This window comes from Chelonoidis abingdonii, chromosome 9 (genome assembly GCF_003597395.2).
Source record: "Chelonoidis abingdonii isolate Lonesome George chromosome 9, CheloAbing_2.0, whole genome shotgun sequence".
NCBI classification, from domain to species: Eukaryota; Metazoa; Chordata; order Testudines; family Testudinidae; genus Chelonoidis; species Chelonoidis abingdonii.
The window spans coordinates 61708373-61726002 of record NC_133777.1 but is presented as its reverse complement, the minus strand read 5'-3'; the positions used below and the strand labels follow the sequence as shown (position 1 = coordinate 61726002).

The 17630-nt window shown below is 42.9% G+C and overlaps 1 protein-coding gene across 1 annotated transcript in view; it reads left to right on the top strand.

The window, feature by feature from the left end:
- The window catches only part of UNC13C (unc-13 homolog C), a 421885-nt gene that overhangs the window by 147359 nt on the left and 256896 nt on the right, over positions 1-17630 (top strand). Inside the window, exons 9-10 of the mRNA XM_032796690.2 lie at positions 8591-8818; positions 13562-13703. Coding sequence (XP_032652581.1) covers positions 8591-8818; positions 13562-13703 — 370 coding nt within the window. The remainder of the gene's footprint in view (positions 1-8590; positions 8819-13561; positions 13704-17630) is intronic.

Below are 17630 nucleotides of genomic sequence, written 5' to 3'. Positions count from 1 at the left end.
ACCACTGACCAGAGGGAACCCACGATTGTAGCAGTAGTGGACACAATCGGATTCAGAGCTCAATGGAAGGGGAGAGTACTTTGGTTAAATGATTGGGTCTGGCTCTCGTCGGTACACCTGGCTATGCATGAGGTAAGGTATACTTTCTAGATCTAGTAAGAAGCTCTAATCTTCAGTTCAATAGTTGTAAGTACTGGTGATACAGCATGGCCAGGTAGGGCAGCATAAGAGTGTTAGCAGGGGCCTTATTCCCTGCCAGGGAGGAAGGTTTGCTTTAGATTAACTAGAACAGCTGTGGCCAATTAGAGCACCTACTCCCAATTAGAGCACCCTGAACTCAGTTAGAAGCATACGCTGACTGCATACATTAGAAGTCTATCGTACTCGCATTAGAGCATGGCTGCTCCGCTTGCCCCTGACTTCAGTCTGGCAGACCACAAAAAGTCTCTTCGCGTGCAGGCGAGAGCGGAGGAAGGAGAAAGGTGGGAGGGAGCGACGCAGTGGCAGTATGGGGCGAGGATAGGAAGGAGTGGTGTCCAGTAAAGAAAATGAGAGAGGTGGGAGAGGGACGGGAGGCGGGGATTGGGATCGCCACAGAACGCTAGTAAGGGCACCGAAGAGCTTGTGATATAGAAGTAGAGTAGCCGAGCGAGGCGCGCGCGAAGCGGAAGAGTGGACGGGAGAGGAGGAGGCTATATTATATGGATTCAGAGCAGGGCAAAAGACCCGATGGGCGGCTGTGGACCGGTGCGTAGGAGTGGTGGGGACTCAGGTCCGTGCCTCGGCGCGGCGCGACGGCGAGCTGTGGTTGCGCGGGGAGACGCGCGCGGATCTGGCTGATTGAGCAGACGGGGCGAGCGAGGCAGTGTGTCGTGGTAGGAGGAAGCGATGCGCATCAAGGCGAGTAGGCCTGCACAGCGGCGGGGAGTGAGAGAGCGTGGTTTTGGAGCCGGGGGCTGCGTGGTGGGGCATGGAACCTACCCGAGAAAAGGTAATAGGCGCCGTAGAGCCGCAGGGAAGCAGTGACCGGGGTTGTATGCGGAATGGGGGACGAGGAGGTGTCGGTGTGTCTGGGGGGGCAATTTGCCACAAGTGGTGTAGGAGTGGGATCGTGTCTGCTGCTGGTGAGATATGTCCAGGGGGTAGACGAGAGAGAGGACCTGGTTCCAGGCCGCGAGTCAATATGGACGAGCGTGGCGAAGGCGCTTAACATGCCAGACCACGGCCGTGCGGGGTGTCGGTAGGGGGCAGCGGTGTAGGTAGCGCACGCGGCGCCGAGCGATTGGCATAGGAGTAAGCAAGGGGTCTCAGGCAAGCTCAGCCAATGCACAAGCCACTAAGATTTGCAAGCAAGAGACTAACAGCTGCTAGCTTAGTCAGGCTAGACCTCAGTGACCGAGCCATGCGAGAGACCTAATAAGCCAAGATGAAACCTTGATGGATTTCCGCAGCTGAGGGTCTCTAGATCTCTCAGTTTTGAAGGATTTCAATAACTCAGGTCATGGGATCGGGGGTGTTATAAATGTGGTATTGCAGGGTTGTGGCCTGCGTGCGAGGAGGTCAGACTAGATGATCATTATTGTCCGCTTCGTGACGCATGAGTCTATGAGTGCTATGAGAATCACCACGGGGAAGGACCGGAACACATACGGGCTAGCCATTAACTAGCAAAAAATGACCAGGGAGGATGATGTGAGCATACTCTGGCTTTTTGAGAGACAGCCTGGCGGGAGGCCTGGCCTCGCGAGAACAATGTCTAGTATCCTTGCCGCCATTTCCTATGGTTGGGGGAAGGCCAGGAAGGTCCTAATGTACGATATGTCTGCAGAAAGCTGCAGCAAAACTATTCCACAGCTAAGGCAGACATCCTGGCCTAGTCGGAGTGACAACGGCAACTACAGAGCCGCAGAGGTTCCATAATGGCGATATATGGAGGAACAAGACAACGCCGCTGAACAACAGATTGTTTGATGTGATCCAACTGAACCCGGAGAAGCTGCGCCGCTAGAAGCCGCATAGCTCTGAGGAGTAGAGGAACGGTACTAAATATTGGACCGGTATACAAGCGGGGGTTACCACAGGACTCAGGACTTGCGGTGGGTTCAGAATGACCCCTCTACTCGATAATGATTGAGTTGGGTCTCCCTCGTGGGAAAGATCAACTGCAGCGACCGCGAAACTGTGTCATGACACTCCAATGCGGAGGAGACACTGGCACCAGGAAAGTGACAACCCCAAACCACAAGGCCGCGACGCATGCTGCGCCCGGACTGTCGAGAATCTAGAAACTGATAACCGGGAAGGAACGACCAGTGAGGAGGCTCGAGCCAGAAAGGACCTGGGGGTTTGGAAGTGGGGGGGTCCGGCGAACTAGCCCCAGGCAGGCGGGTGATAACGGCGAATGAGGGGAGTAGTATCAGCCGGTTGTTGCAATATCGCGCGCATGTGTGGAATTGGGCAATAGCAGCCCGAGCATGTCAGACAAGAGGTGCTATGCAGTGATAATCTGCGGAAGTTTTTATTTGGGGAGCAATGGTGGCCTGATCAACCTCGTAGGGTTACATTGACCTCACATGGATTACGCCAGACCAGTAAAAATGAATGGTATAACAAAACCATAGCATTAATAGATGCGGGGATGCTGTCAGTTGGTCTCGGAAAAGTTGGTGGGAACAGACCAACTAACTCGGGCCAAAAGCCAGGGGTAACATGGCGTACATGGCACCGTGAATTTTTTTACCCTACAATTCCAGTACGGATTGAAATCCAGGGGGGAAAAATAACCCCAAACCAGAGTTTCTGCAGGAGTAGTCCAAGCTCCCTTACTTGTTTTGATTGGGAGAGACTTCCCTGGGTTTGAGACTTAGTCTGACCCCGATAGAGGCAGGAGAGGTAGCAACGCCCCAGGTTGAGACAGAGGCATACTAAAGATAGGCCTCTCCCCAATGTTGCTGAATTTGCTCCAGACTTGTTCTCATTCCTGAAACCCGCAGCGCTAGGCGAGAACGAAGGGCGCTAAAAAGTTAGGGACCAGGATCTGGCAGCTAATCAAAAGACTTCCCTTGTGGGTAGGTGCGAAGCCCGCCAGGAGAACAAGGAGAAGTTCGGGTCACGGAGAACTCAGAGGAGGTTCCTGCCCAAGTGGGAGCACCCCAAGGGGAAGAGTGAAATAGGCCCTGGATTAGGTCAGTTCAAGCACTGCACGTGAGTACCTTGGCAGGACCAGACAAAGATCCATTATATCAAGATGAGGAGGGAGTGTGAAAGTAAATGGAGTGCCTGTAGAAGGAAAATCAAAAGGCCAAGAGACCATATACGTGCTCAAACGGATCTGGTTGTACAGAAGAGACATACCGATAGAGGAAAAGTAAAGAGCAACTCTAGTCACGAACAACATAAGCCAGTATAGAGTTAGCTCACAGTCCATTGATTTGGGGACATCTAGGGTAGACAAGATCGCTGATAATACTAAAAGAGGTTTTATTGGCCGGATAGAGCAGAGGATCCAGTTTATTGGCCTCCGTGCGCGATAATGCCAGCGTGCAATAGTCTCCCGACATGCAGCTGCGGGTCCCCACTCAGTTACCTATTTAGCTATTGATTGATCGAATCCCGTTCGAGAGATAGCTATGGACATAGTGGGCCCACTAGAAAAAGTCGGCAACGAGGGCTCACCGACGTACTAGTCATCCTTGACTATGCCACACAGAATATCCAGAGGCCATCCACTTTAAGAACGCCCACGTCTAAGGAATAGCTAAAGAACTACTACAGTTTTCGCCAGAGTGGGATCCCTAAGGAGATCCTGACAGACCAGGAACACCGTTTACGTCAAAACTAATGAAAAGACTTATGTCGCCTGCTCCGTATACAAGCCATTGGAGCCTCCGTCTACACATCCACAAACAGACGGACTATCGATAAGATTCAATCGAACCTCAAAGTATGACCGGAAGATGTAAAGCCAGGATGGAAAGGACTGGACACTCTTTTGGGCCGTATTAATGTTCGCTATAGCGGGAAGTTCCCCCAGGCGTCCACAGTCTTGTCTCTTTGCGAACTCTTATATGGAACGCCACCGCACAGTGGGATATTGGATATCAGCAAGGAGGAACTTGGAGGAACACCCAACCCAGGAGAAGAATATTATTTGAGAGGCATGTGACAGATGAGAGAGAGCGATAACTCGAAGTAACCCGAATAGTACGGGAGCATTAGAAAAGCACAAGGGCACAGCGGACATACTACAACGTCGGGTCGGAAAATGCGAAAGTTTCAGCCGGGGAGACGAGGATAGAGAGTTAGTTGCGACCACAGAAAGCAAACTCTAGCCAAGCTGGCACGGAGCCATATGAAGATAGTGGAAGCCCATGGAGAAAGAATATAAGTAGACAACAGACCGCCGGAACGATCAGACAAATATACCACATCAACTTACGAAGCCCTGGCAATGCACAGGAAGAAGTAGCTAAGGTATCGAGGAGCTCTTAACCTCAGGCAGAAGGGGAGAGAGCAAGGTAAAGATATTATGACTTAACCCAGAACAATGGATGGAAGTCATTGAGATGACACACAGGAACCAGGACGTTAATTTGTACCCATAACAGGTGAACGGCACTATCCAACATCATATGTCAACCAGCCCGGAGTAAAGGGTGCATGATAAGAGCAATAATCCGAATAGCCGGGAAGCTAAAAGGGAGAAATAGAGAGGCAAGATGGAAAGAGTGCTGAACGCGAGTCATTGAAGAATTCCCCACAGACCAGTTCCAGTCCGATCGGTCACGAGTACCCCAAATGTGGCCTATGCACCATAGAGAGTATATTAAGATAACGACTTCCCGGAAATTAAATGAAGTACCCACTTCGATGCTACCCGATATCACGCCGATTGACGAGCTTGGTTGATCAGCTAAGTGCAAAGGCCCAAAATCACTACCCCTAGAATCTGACCGAAACGGATATTGGAACAATACACCCTGGCCAAGGATGCCAGGGAAAGACTAACTTTTTTTACACCCGATGGCCTGTTCCAGTACGCTGGTCCCAGCTTTCGGACTCCATGGGGCCCTGCCACATTCCAAAGAACTGATGGATAGTTATTAACAACCCATGACCAACTATACTGTCGCCTATCTCAGACGACATAGTTTATACCCATAGCCCTGATTGGGAGACACACCTGACAAAGTGGAGAGCAGTGCCTGGACGTTTGCGAAAGGCTGGTATACGCGCTAATCTCGAAATGCGTGATAGGACTAGCTGAGGCCAATACCTCGGCATCGTGATAGGCAGAGGGGTGGTGAAGCCAGACCAATGGACAACAAGTGAGGCAATACAAGATAGGCCTCGACGATCCGCTAAGAGCAGGTCCAGAGATTTATTAGAGGTATAGTTGGATACACTATCGAGAGATCATCTCCTCACGTAAATTTTGCCAAAGAACGAGGGCATTGAGCGGATCTGATAAAGCTCGGGGCTCCCGAGAAGTGAAGTGGAGATGCGGCGGAAGAGCGGTTGTGCAGATTTGCGGACACCCCTAATGCTGGGCCATCCGGTAACTACATAAGAGCCTCGAGACTTCGAGAAAGAATTATCCTGCAAGACGGACCCTCGGAGGTGGATCGTGCGGTCCTTTCCCACAGAGTAGGGGAGGAGGAGCACCCATTCTTGTACCTCAGCCGGAAAGCTTTCCTCCCGCAGGGAACATACGACTTGTATTGTTGATAAAGAAAGCTGGCGATAAGATGGGCTATGGAGACTCTCCGCTACTATCTCCTGGGGCCGGGCGGTTTACCCTTGTGAATAGATCACATCGCCCGCCTCCAGTGGATGCATAGGAACAGGAAGAAGACGCCAGAGGTGACGAGGTGGTTTCTCCTTCAAACCTTTCATTTTTCGGGTCACCAGGCAGGTAGGGCTGGAAGCCACACGGCAACGCCTGATGGCCTCTCCCGCAGCAGGCTGCCTCTCGTCCCGAGTAGCCGCCCGCCTTGGTGGTTGACGAGGAGAGCCGGGCGCGCACTATTGTGATTCGCATGGCCGAGGCAGCATAAGAGTGGTTTAGCAGGGGGACCTTATAGTATCCCTGCCACAGGAGGAAGTTTGCTTTAGATAACTAGAACAGCTGTGTGCGCATTTAGAGCACCTGCTCCAGTTAGAGCACTGACTTCACTTCTAGAGCACCTGACTTCATATCTAGAGCACTGAACTCCAGTTTAGCAGTCATCCAATTGACACAGATAGGACTAGACTTGCAGTACCAGAGCTCCGATCGATCATGGGATTATAGCCCCTGCCTTTCAGTCAGCAGGGGAGTGGTAGTTTGAAAGGAGAGTGTTGGAATTGGAGGTTCAGAGATATTGCAAGAGAGAAAGTTTTGTCCCAGAGAGAAATAGAAGAGTCGGAGATTAGGATGAGTGCCTAGGGGAGGTACAGAACCAGCAGGTAAGAAACCGCGAGTACGGGACATCAGGCTTGCTCACTGTAGAATGAGTGGCGAGAGCACCTTACACAAGCTGACGCGGTAGAGAGGAGAAGTAACCAGGGGAAGAAACCTCTAGTCAAGTGGTTCACACACAACCCCAGGGCCCCTGGGTGGGACACTGGCAGTAGAGGGTGGGCCAGGTCTCCTCCCTCTCCACTCGCGCTACAAGGACTCTAGGGGAGTGTAATAGAACTGGTAGAGGCAGCAAATATCACCCTGCAACCTACCCAGCGAGAAGAGAAAGCGCGAGACCAGAGAACAGACCGGCAATTTGCCACAGTACACACAGTAGAGAAAAAACAATAGGCTGTTATGTCTTTTTGTATTTACAATGTGTGTAGTTGCTGGAATGTTTAAATTGTATCTCTTTTTTGAATAAGGCTGTTTAGTCATATTTTTCTTTTAGTAATAGCCGTGTGTATTGTCAACTTGATGCAGAGATCATGTTCATGTGTTTTTTCTTCCTTTTTATATAAAGCTTTCTTTTTAAGACTTGTTGAGTTTGCTAACTTCTCAGGTTATGAACGCTAAGGTTCAGATCTGAGTAAGAAGTTATGATAGTACCTTCACTGCTTTTAATAAAGAGCTTTCTCCTATTTTGACACATGCATGTACTGATATGTCTTCAGCTTGCTAGTCCATCCTGGGGAAAGATTGCAAATCTCTGTTTTGAAGCTGGCACCTGGTTATTGTGACAGCTGAGAACAGACTAATGAAGAGTCCCATCGTTTCTGAGTGTGATGGTTAATAAACATCCTTCGATTTATTTTTTATTAAAAAATTCAAGGTTCTGTACCCCCTCCTATCCCCCTCCCAAACCATCCTTCCCTCTGCTCTCCTAGAGCACCATTCTTTGCAAAATATCTCTAAATTGTCCCATTGGTACAACTCTTGGAAGAAACGACATACCCTGAATAATTTACCCAATTTCAACCAGAAGTGAATCAACAAGAGCCAGATATTGGCCACTATTTCAGAGGCCCAAGGGGATGGAAAGCTGGCTTAAGGAGCCAGCAGGAGAGTCTATAGTTAACATGAAACCAGCTCGCCCCGCTTCTGCTCATGGCACACTGAGCTTTCCAGTGGCATCATTAGTTGGAAGGAGATGTGACCAGTGCATGTTTCCCTCCAGAGTTTCTAGATTGGCCTTCCTGTGCTGGTTCTTGGGAGAAGAGGCTGTTCTACCTGTCACAAGATAGAGCTGCCCTAAGGCTCTAAGCATTCAGACTCTGTGTTGACGGAATGGATTTTACCTGGCTTATGTGGCTTTTGGATATGGTTTTGTGGACATGCTCTGCCATGAGGGGATGAGGAGACACTTCCTCAAGTGTATACAGTGCCTGCAGACTCTGGAATTTACCTTTGAATTGTCCTGAAAGCATCGGAAACCTGATGAGGTTTTGCTCCCTGATGAGAGGGGTTTATAATGGAAACAGTGACTGTCTTAAATTTATAATTGTCCTGCAATGCTATAATAATATTTGGTAACTGTAATACACCAAATAGTCTGTGCCTTGAAAATCAGGGTTTCCCATTCAGCATAGAAGTTCTTCTAGTTTCTTTTATCAGTCTACCTAGCAAGTAGAATTTTAATTCGCTAAGGAAACTATACAAAAAAAGGAAATATAAATGCTATTTTATTAAGTGCTCAGAAAGAAAGAGTAATATTTAAAGTATCTGAAAGAGTAATGTCTTTCAGACAGGATCAGGTCCTGAAAAAGCTAATATAGACAGACAACTTCCCCATCACTGAGTCATTTGACGTATATTCTTTCTCAATTATAGTGGCCACTTAAGACTCATTCATCACCTAGTATTGCAAAATATGACTTATCAGTATCATCTCAGGTAAAATTGTTATCCTAGCCTTCAGTATAGAGAATTACATCACAATGAATGGCACAGCAGTTCCCAAATACAATTTCTCTTGTGTGATGGCACCTTGGCTTCTAGTTTGTAATATTTGGAAGAGCTGTACTCGAGCATTGTACCTAATATTGGCTAGGGGTTATAGAAGTGAAAACCAGACATGATAATGTGATGTGTTACTTGCTCCAGTGTTTCTTTGAATACGTTGATCACTTCATTTATTTTAAAACTCAGGAGCTGCGGAGAAAAGTTCTAAACATGGTGCAGAAGATAAGACCCAGAATATTATTACTGCTATGAGGGAAAGAATGAAGATTAGGGAGAGAAATAGACCAGAGGTATTTGAAGTGATCCAGGAAATGTTCCAGATTTCCAAAGAAGATTTTGTGCAATACATGAAGGCAGCAAAACAGAGTGTGTTGGATGGAACATCCAAGTGGTCAGCAAAAATAACCATCACAGGTGAGATTTTTTTTTTCATATTGAAAAGTTCTCTAGTTGAAAGAAGCTCTTTCCTCCCCAGTCCTATTGCTACAAGTTAGTGTTCATAGAATATAAGATGAAATTCCATGTTAAATTTTATCTCAGGGGTATCTATAAATAGTTGGTACAATAGCATATTAACTGGAAGTTTGAATAATAGTCACGGAAAATCCAGTACTCTGTGTAGACAATGTCAGTAAAATAAATGCATATTTCCTTCAGACATAAATAACTCCTTCTGTTTTAGGATGGGAAGATAACAAACTGTTCTTTTTTCATCTGTACTGCCTCCTATCAGCACCTCCTGTCCTTGAGATTTTGCTAATATTGATCAATTGCAAGAGTTGTAGTTGATGATCTCCTTTATGTGTTTTTAATGACTGAAATGCTAAGAAGCTAATAATTCCAACCCCTTTGGTACGAGAGTCCCCATCCATTTTTGTTTCTTGAGTAAGATTGCGTTCCAGCTAAGTAGTATTCATCTAACACATCTGCTCAAAACTGCTGTTAACTGTTCTTAACCTTTGAATTTGGCCAGCTGCTCACAAAGATTCCCATTTTGCATTAAAGCTCAGGAATCAGGAATTTATTCCATATATATTTTAGTTTCTGAATTCAAATATCAGCACAGGAAACTTAAATATAATAAGTGGTTGCACAAACTGACCTCCAGCATACGATACCAGTGCATGAAATAACTTAACTACAAGTGTAAAGAATTAAAAGCTAGTGATGTGAAACATTAAATGCCCTTGAATTTGATTAGATTCAACATTAATTTAATTTAACTTTAGTGTCATTAAAACTAATCCATATTCTGATTTTAACAGTGAATAATGCATTGCTTTCCTCTCCAGGATTTTGATGTACTGTCATAGGGGATCAGAAGATAAGCTTTAAAACCCTTTCCAGCTTTCACCACTCACTTGTGACTACAATAAAATAAAACAAAAGTTTTGCTTTCTATTAAGCATTAATGTATGTCTTAGTGAAACAGATATAATTAATTTTTTTACCCATTGATCAATTTGCAAACTGCTGTGCTTAATTTAGTCCCATGTGATCAATGTTTTTTACATGCAATATGCTGGGTTTTTCTAACATGGTTCACAATATACCTTCAATAGTATTGTGATCACATATTATATTTTTTCAGTGGATCAAAGATCCAAACACATGCATAGTGCTGTAAGACCCGGGAATGTCCTTATTACTGTTTATGCCTGTGAATTAAGCAGAACAGCACAGCCAGCATAGAGGTGTGAAGTTATCTTAATGTGTTACTGAGGAAATATGTGAATCCATTCATACTTTACCCACAGTGTAGAATGAAATGATAGATTCAAAAATCACTGCACCAGATTGTGTAAAACTAGTTTAGCCATTAAGGGCTTGATCCTACTCTCACTGATGTCGGTGGTAAAACTCCTATGGATTTTAATGGTGCAGAATCAGGGCCATTAGATGAATGTTCCCTAATTCATGTAACCAGGTCACAGAACTAGACCCCCCAAGGGAAAAGAGAGACACCTTGATGGTTCCTTTCCTTGCTTGGAACTGATGTGTGAATGGAGCCTTAGAGACTTGCCTAAAGACAGCAAAGCTTTAGTCATATCTGCTTGGAGAGGACAGGACACATCCTGACCTGGGGCCTGATTCAGAGCGCATTGCAATCAATAGAAAGATTCTGACTTCAGAGGGCTGTGAATCAGGCCCCAGATGCTGGGGGACAGGCCAGGGTGGTTAAAGGCAGCCAGGAAAGTACTGAGGTGGGCTGGGGAGAGACAGAGGTTAAGTGGTCCAGGCTGGGAGGAGAAAGTAGGAGCGAGTCAGAAATGCAGGAGGAGGCTTGCTGAGCCAGAAGTGAAGGAAAGAACAAACCTTTTTTAGCTACCTTGCATCTGCTGGGTTGGTGGAATTGCAACACAGCCCTCTGTGCATACAACTGTGGCTTTTCACATCCACTATACAGAGACTCACATTATACAAATTAAATGTTTCTAGAAGGGTAACAACACCAATAATAATATCATGAGAATAATGCTTTCTTATGAATTGTTTCTGTTGTGGCACCTAAGATTCTCACTCATGGATACACACTGCATCCTGGTAGACACTATGCAAACCCATAACAATGTTTTACCCGTGCACAGCACCTTCCATCTCAGGATCTGTAAGAGCTTACAGCATTAATGGATCTAGCCCTATCAGTCTGTGAGGTGAGAGAGACTTCTTATCCCTATCTTCAGAAACTGAACCAAAATAGGTTAATTGGTTTGGAAATGGAATCTATCTCCTGAGTTCCAGACACGGTACATTAACAACATAGCCATCTTTCCTCTCCTGCAAAGTGCAGACTCCAGTGCTACTAATAATTTAGAGTAGGAAGGGTAGACATACCCCCATCTGGGAGGTTTTGTTTCGTTACTCACAGCGTTACTACAGTGTAATTCACTGTATACCTCTTTTCAAGGAAATTATTTAGCTTCAGTCCTGAGCCACAGAACTCTGGACACTTCTTTCCCAGGTTCAACAATCTGGCATTGTCCTCTCTCCCTACCATAAGAATGGAGTCTTGCCCTATATTCTTCTTTTGAACTGTTTTCCCCTAGCCAGTCTCCAGTGCACCCACCACAGGCAGGCTTGTTGAGGTATTTCAGAATCTTCTTCTCTGTGGCTTCTGATCAGCAGCAGCATAGCAGCACCTCAAGTAAGATGTGTATCATATCCACACTGGATTTTCCATTGTTTGGTTTCATTTCATGCTACAGAGAGTGCCAGCAGCATTTGCCCTTAAAAGTATGATTCTACTCTGCAAAATTACTTTGTAAAATGGCGCATTGTGTAAATCCACATGTATTACGCCTCAGTTATTTCCTCTTCAAATTTACTCAATTTTCAAGTAAGAAGATGAATGCTGTTATTTTCCATACTTGCCAGCCCTAAACAATGAACTTATTTGAGATTCTAAGAGAGTTCTTTGTGGCTTATGAATCATCACCAGAAGCAAAGACTCCCCTCAGATTTACAGTCCAAATCCTCCCCTCGGTGACTGCTGTGTAGCCCCATTACCCTCAGTTTATGCTCTGAGTTGTACCTGTGCAGGTCTCTTGTGTTCAGTATGATTACACAGGTAGAATTGAGGAAAGAAGTGGGTTACACAGGTAACTCTGCAATTGGAATTTAATTAATTCCAGGGGAGATTTTCCACAGGCACAAAAGGCACCCTGGGATATGACTTCATTGACAGTCAGTGGGAGCTGGGTGCCAGCTTGTCATTTGTGACTTTGATAAGCACCCTTTCTGCTAACAATGAAGTGCCAGGCAGAAGCAAATCCAGTTGAATCCACAGAAATGTGGTGTTCTATAGGGCCGACAGGAGTGAACAGTAATGGAAACTTACTTTTTTTTTTCACAAAAGTCAGCAGATTTGTCTCTGAACACACACACGGAGCAGATCTGCTGGCTCAGAAAGTGCCTTTTGTATACAGTCACTTCTGAGTACACATTGAGCTTCATTATCCCATGTGATTGACAGCAGGCTATGTTAACTAAATGGTACCATCAAGATATTTTAAACAATGTGTTCAAAATAATAAAACAAATCTCTGCTGATGTTAGCAGCCATGTCAAGTTTTTCAGCTGCAGCTTATTCTGGTTTTGACAATTTTGCATTCAAATGAGAGATTTCCAGTGTTATGAATTATTATGGAAAAAGTGAGTGATATGTATTTATATTTACCACAGAGTATATATACATTAGCCATCATAAACTCTGAAAAATGTTTACATAGCTAATGGAGAGACAAGGTGGCTGAGGTAATATATTTTTATTGGAACAACTTCTGTTGGTGAAAGAGAGAAGCTTTTGAGTACACAGAAGCAGAATTCTGTGTAGTTTGAAACTTGTCTTTTCCACCAACAAAAGTTGATCCAATAAAAGATATTACCTCACCCACCTTGTCACTCTAATATGCTGGGACTAATATGGCTACAACATTCATGGCTAATGACAGTTACAATTATTTTACTTGAATGCAGTCTTTCCATTGTCACTGAAGGCTTTTGACTGGCTGAGTACACTATATAGTATTGGGAAAATATTTATAGTTACACTGTTTTAGTCCCATGTATGCCAAGGAGGAACGATAGGGTGAAATGCTCATTAAGGATATCCATGTTTAGTTCCAAAATTCATGACAAGCTTTCTCCCAGTGCAAGCAAACTCCTTTCTTAGATTTTGAAAGCTTTTCCTACTATGCAGGGAATCATAAGACTTGAACTGAGTTAGACTATAACATTACGTTGCTTACAGTGCATTGAAACCACAGCTTTAGAAGGGAATCTCAGTGATCAGTGCTGCGGAAAATACTTGCTTTGTATCATACTGTATAGTAGATAAATGCTGCAGTTAATCTTTAGATTATGGCACATTAGCTAGATTCATAGATTTTTGCAGCCAAAAGGGGTCATGATGATCATCTAGTTTAACCTTCTGCATAACAGAGGTCATGGATTACACCCAGTAATTTCTGCATCAAGTCCCCAGCTAACAGAAGTTAAAATGATATTCTCTTCAGCACTCTTCTTGACTTCCTATTAACCTTTCTTTTCAAGACTCCCTATATCGTGTTTTTTCTCCTTTTTTTGGCCACTGTTGCATGTGGTCCTTCACAATGAAAGCTGTGGGGTGAAACCTGTTTGTTTCATTTTTTGTTGCAGTGGTTTGTGCTCAGGGTTTACAAGCTAAGGATAAAACAGGCTCAAGTGATCCATACGTTACAGTACAAGTTGGCAAAACCAAACGGAGAACTAAAACTATCTTTGGAAACTTGAATCCAGTATGGGATGAAAAATTTCATTTGTGAGTATAAAAGATGCAACAGTTTTTAGGTTAACTTTGTGATGTAATGCTATTGAGTGAGATTATTTCATCTGTAAATATTTGTTGAAAACATCACACATTTCCATAATGGATTAATTAGCAAATCTTTGGTTGAAATGACTCCATAGATACTGAAATCTCAGTTATGTTATGACTGCCTCACATGGGGATGAGCAACCCAAAGTCAAGTCTAACAGTGAATTGATCTGTTTTGTTTATTGAGCTGGGGCAAATTAATTAAAATAATTATAGCTATTGTGATTGTAAATTCTTCTTAATTTTCTTTTAAACATCTGTTTTCCTGTGCAATGTACAGCAAAAAGAATAATGACATTTAGGAGTAGATTTTCAAAGGCACAGATGGCAGGTAGGTGCCTAACTCTCACTGCTAGTCAATAGGAGTTAGGATCCTGGCTGTTATTTTTGCCTTTGAAAATCTTGTCTTTAATGCCTTTGCTGAGTGTGAAACAACTCAATATAGGGAACAAGGGACCCAAAAGAATATCATGAGGTGTGTCTGAAAAACCTGGTCTTGCCAAGGAAAACATTACTATAGGCTTATACAGGACATTTCCCTGGCAGCTGATGTGAAACTGTCTTCACACTGGCTTGCAGGGAAGTGTCACCACATGTGTACTTTGTCACAAACAACTAAAGAGACCAATTTCAAATGTGAAGTACTTAAGCTAAGAGATCCAGTCTAAATCAGTGCTTAGGTGTCCATGTACCTGTTCTACGTGCCAACTGGAACACTTAAATGTAGAAATGTCTGCCCTAATTTACATAGGAACATTTCAATAATGGACCCAGATATTGGAGGTAGCTGATAAGGGAATGGATTTTAGTGTGTGAAGAAATGAATCTGTGTATGCAGTTTGAGATGGTTTGAAAATATTACTATACATTATACTTAGTGTCTCAGCACAGAGATTTCTTGTTATTTGCTCAGGATATACAGATAAAGAAGAGCCCAGCTGGGAAAATCCATTAAAATAAATTCCTTTTTAATAATGGCAGTCTAATGAAATGTTTTAAAAGTTATTTAGATATGTCATATATAAATAAAAATAGATAAAAGTTATATATATATAATGTTACATTACCTTTATACTTGTTGGTGTCACCTCATTCATCAATATGATGTATATGGAAAGTATATTCCTATAGCGGCCAGTGTTCTATTTGTTTAAATGTCAGTGTGTGTGTTTGGATAAGGCGGCAGGCATTAGACTAATATGTTATAATAAAAATATTTTTAATAATTAATAAATATCAGAAAGCTAAACCCTACCGAAAAATTATTTTTTTACTGTGCTTAGAAAAAGCCTTTGACTAGAACTGCTTATTACCTAATTTAAAAACTTCCTTTCCTTGCAAATCAATTTCTAAAATCTGCCCGTGGTTAAATACTTTGCCTACATTTTAATTTTTCCTGAGCTATTGTCACAGACTTTAGAGAGAGAGAAAAAAAAATCTCTTCTTGGCTTATCTTTCATTAGCACAATGCAAACTACTCTCATTTTGTTTAATGTTCAGAAGTTTATTTATAGTTTAATATTAGACCTCAAACTTTGGTTGTGTATGACCTGTGCCTGGTGTTACACTACCTTTATGGCCTTCCCTCCTGTAATCCTAGGTTCAGTCAGAGAACTGGTGAGTTTCCAGCATGAGTTAGACCAGCCTCAGGCTGCTCTAATTTAAGCCTGACTGCTTCAAACACAACCGTTGTTTCCTGCAGCTGGGTATCACCAAGGATTGAGATGTTATGTCCATACCTCCTTTCCTTGGCTATGCCATCCTCACAGGGAGCCAGGGGAAGGGGTGGGCTGGAACCACTACAGCTTTATTACAACTTCCAAGGACTCCCTTACGTTGGGGGAATCTTCCACCAGCCAGTTAAGCCAGCTGTGCTGGATGCTGCATTTTTCTGGGAATGACATCAGTTGGAGTATAGGACCACGTAGTACAGTGTATTACCTGTTTGTGTCTAGTAAGGAGTATATCAATGTCAATCCATTTTTCAGCAGGATTGCTATATGCCACACTATGATATGATGTACTTAACTGCTTTGTCAAAGGCAATTAAGGATTCTGAATAGTAAATCAAATCTCTGGGTTAGTTTAGAAAATATAACTGAAAGAAAAATATTTATTTCAAGCAAGGTTTTATGTTTTTACGATCATTTTAGTATATGCAAGTCTGACCTGGTCTTATGTTGTTATTTGATGTTAGCAGATATTTTTTTTACATGTCTGTGAAAAACATTAATGTAAATTATGAAAATATGGAAAAGAGTAATGAATGTCATAAGGGCAAATACTAACACTTTATATAACCACATAATATTAGTAATCATTTTTGCAGAAAATACATGCAAATTGGAGCAAATTATAATAATCTAATAATCCAGTTTTGATTTATATCTGTCCATTAAATCTGTTATTAATAATGCCATTCAAAACATAATAATAAGTATAATTTTATCTGGTGAAACTCCACATACAGTGGTGATGCACATCATCTTCTTCATTATTATGAGATAACCTCAGAACATTTACCACAGAATTCTGCAAACCACTCAGGATATTGCAAATTGCTCAGAGGGATCCAACACCTTTCAGTTCATGACATTTAATAATCCCTCATTCAAGGTGCAAAATACTCTACACTCTGGATTATAGCAGTGTTTAATCTCTGCCCTTTCTCCTGCCTGCCTTTCTAAGAAAAAGAATCTCTACTGGAAATTCCCTTTTATATGTAAAATATTAGCACCATTCTTTTTTATCCAGGAATAACTTTCCTATGTGAGTAGATAATGTGAGTACCATGTGTCCATATAAAACAGAAGCTTTATCTTCTCTAAGGTGTAAAGTTCCAGGAGACTAAAGACTACCCAAGAAGTGATAGATGAGAGGCTAAATTCCTGCCCACACAGGCAGTCAGAGCCACTCTTCTCTCCTCTAAAAGAATGAGGAGTACTTGTGGCACCTTAAAGACTAACAAATTTATTTGAGCATAAGCTTTCATGGGCTAAAACCCACTTCATCGGATGCAGTGGGTTTTTGCTGGTACAGACTAACATGGCTACCACTCTGAAACCTGGCTCCTCTCCTCTGTTTCCTTGACTAGAATCCACTTTTCTACTTGTAAGAACTAACTATAGTATTCCCCTAGTCATGGCCAGGCACCCTTACTTGTTTATGTGCTCACTACAACAATCCAGCTATTAACTTATATATGTCAATTGGTCCCATAAATTAAAATACTGGAATTGAGTAATTCACAGTAGACAATATATTAAAAAAATGTAGCCTTATTTTCTGCTCACAGAATAGTCACAAGCAGATCAATATTTGTATTTATTCAACAAATATTGTTGTGAATTTTTTACTTCATGGATTGATTGTGAATATATTTAAGACCAGACTTTTGTTGCCTGATTCGTCCCTCTCACTGGTCTGAATCAGGTTAACTCCATAGGAGTCTATTACGTTACACCAGTATAAAACAACCATGAAATCAGAATCAGATCCCTTTTATTTTCCTCCCTAAGGAAAATAACTGCAATCAACATGTAAAAATGCCAATGTATTCCAATTGACTCAGTCTACAGTCAAGGCTACTTAGAATCCTAATTAATTTTTGTCAGTTTGAGCTAGTATTCAGAAAATTACAGTCCTTGATAACAAAACAGGAAAGAATGCATTCACAAATGCAAATACAACTGTCCTTTACATTTCCTGATTACTGCTGTTGAACAGTTTAAGTCTCAGTACGCCACAAATTTGGTGCATGTTTTAACAGTTCTCTCCTGCTTTCCAAACAGCTGAAGATTTTTATTTCAGTTATCAGAGGGGTAGCCGTGTTAGTCTGGATCTGTAAAAAGCAACAAAGAGTCCTGTGGC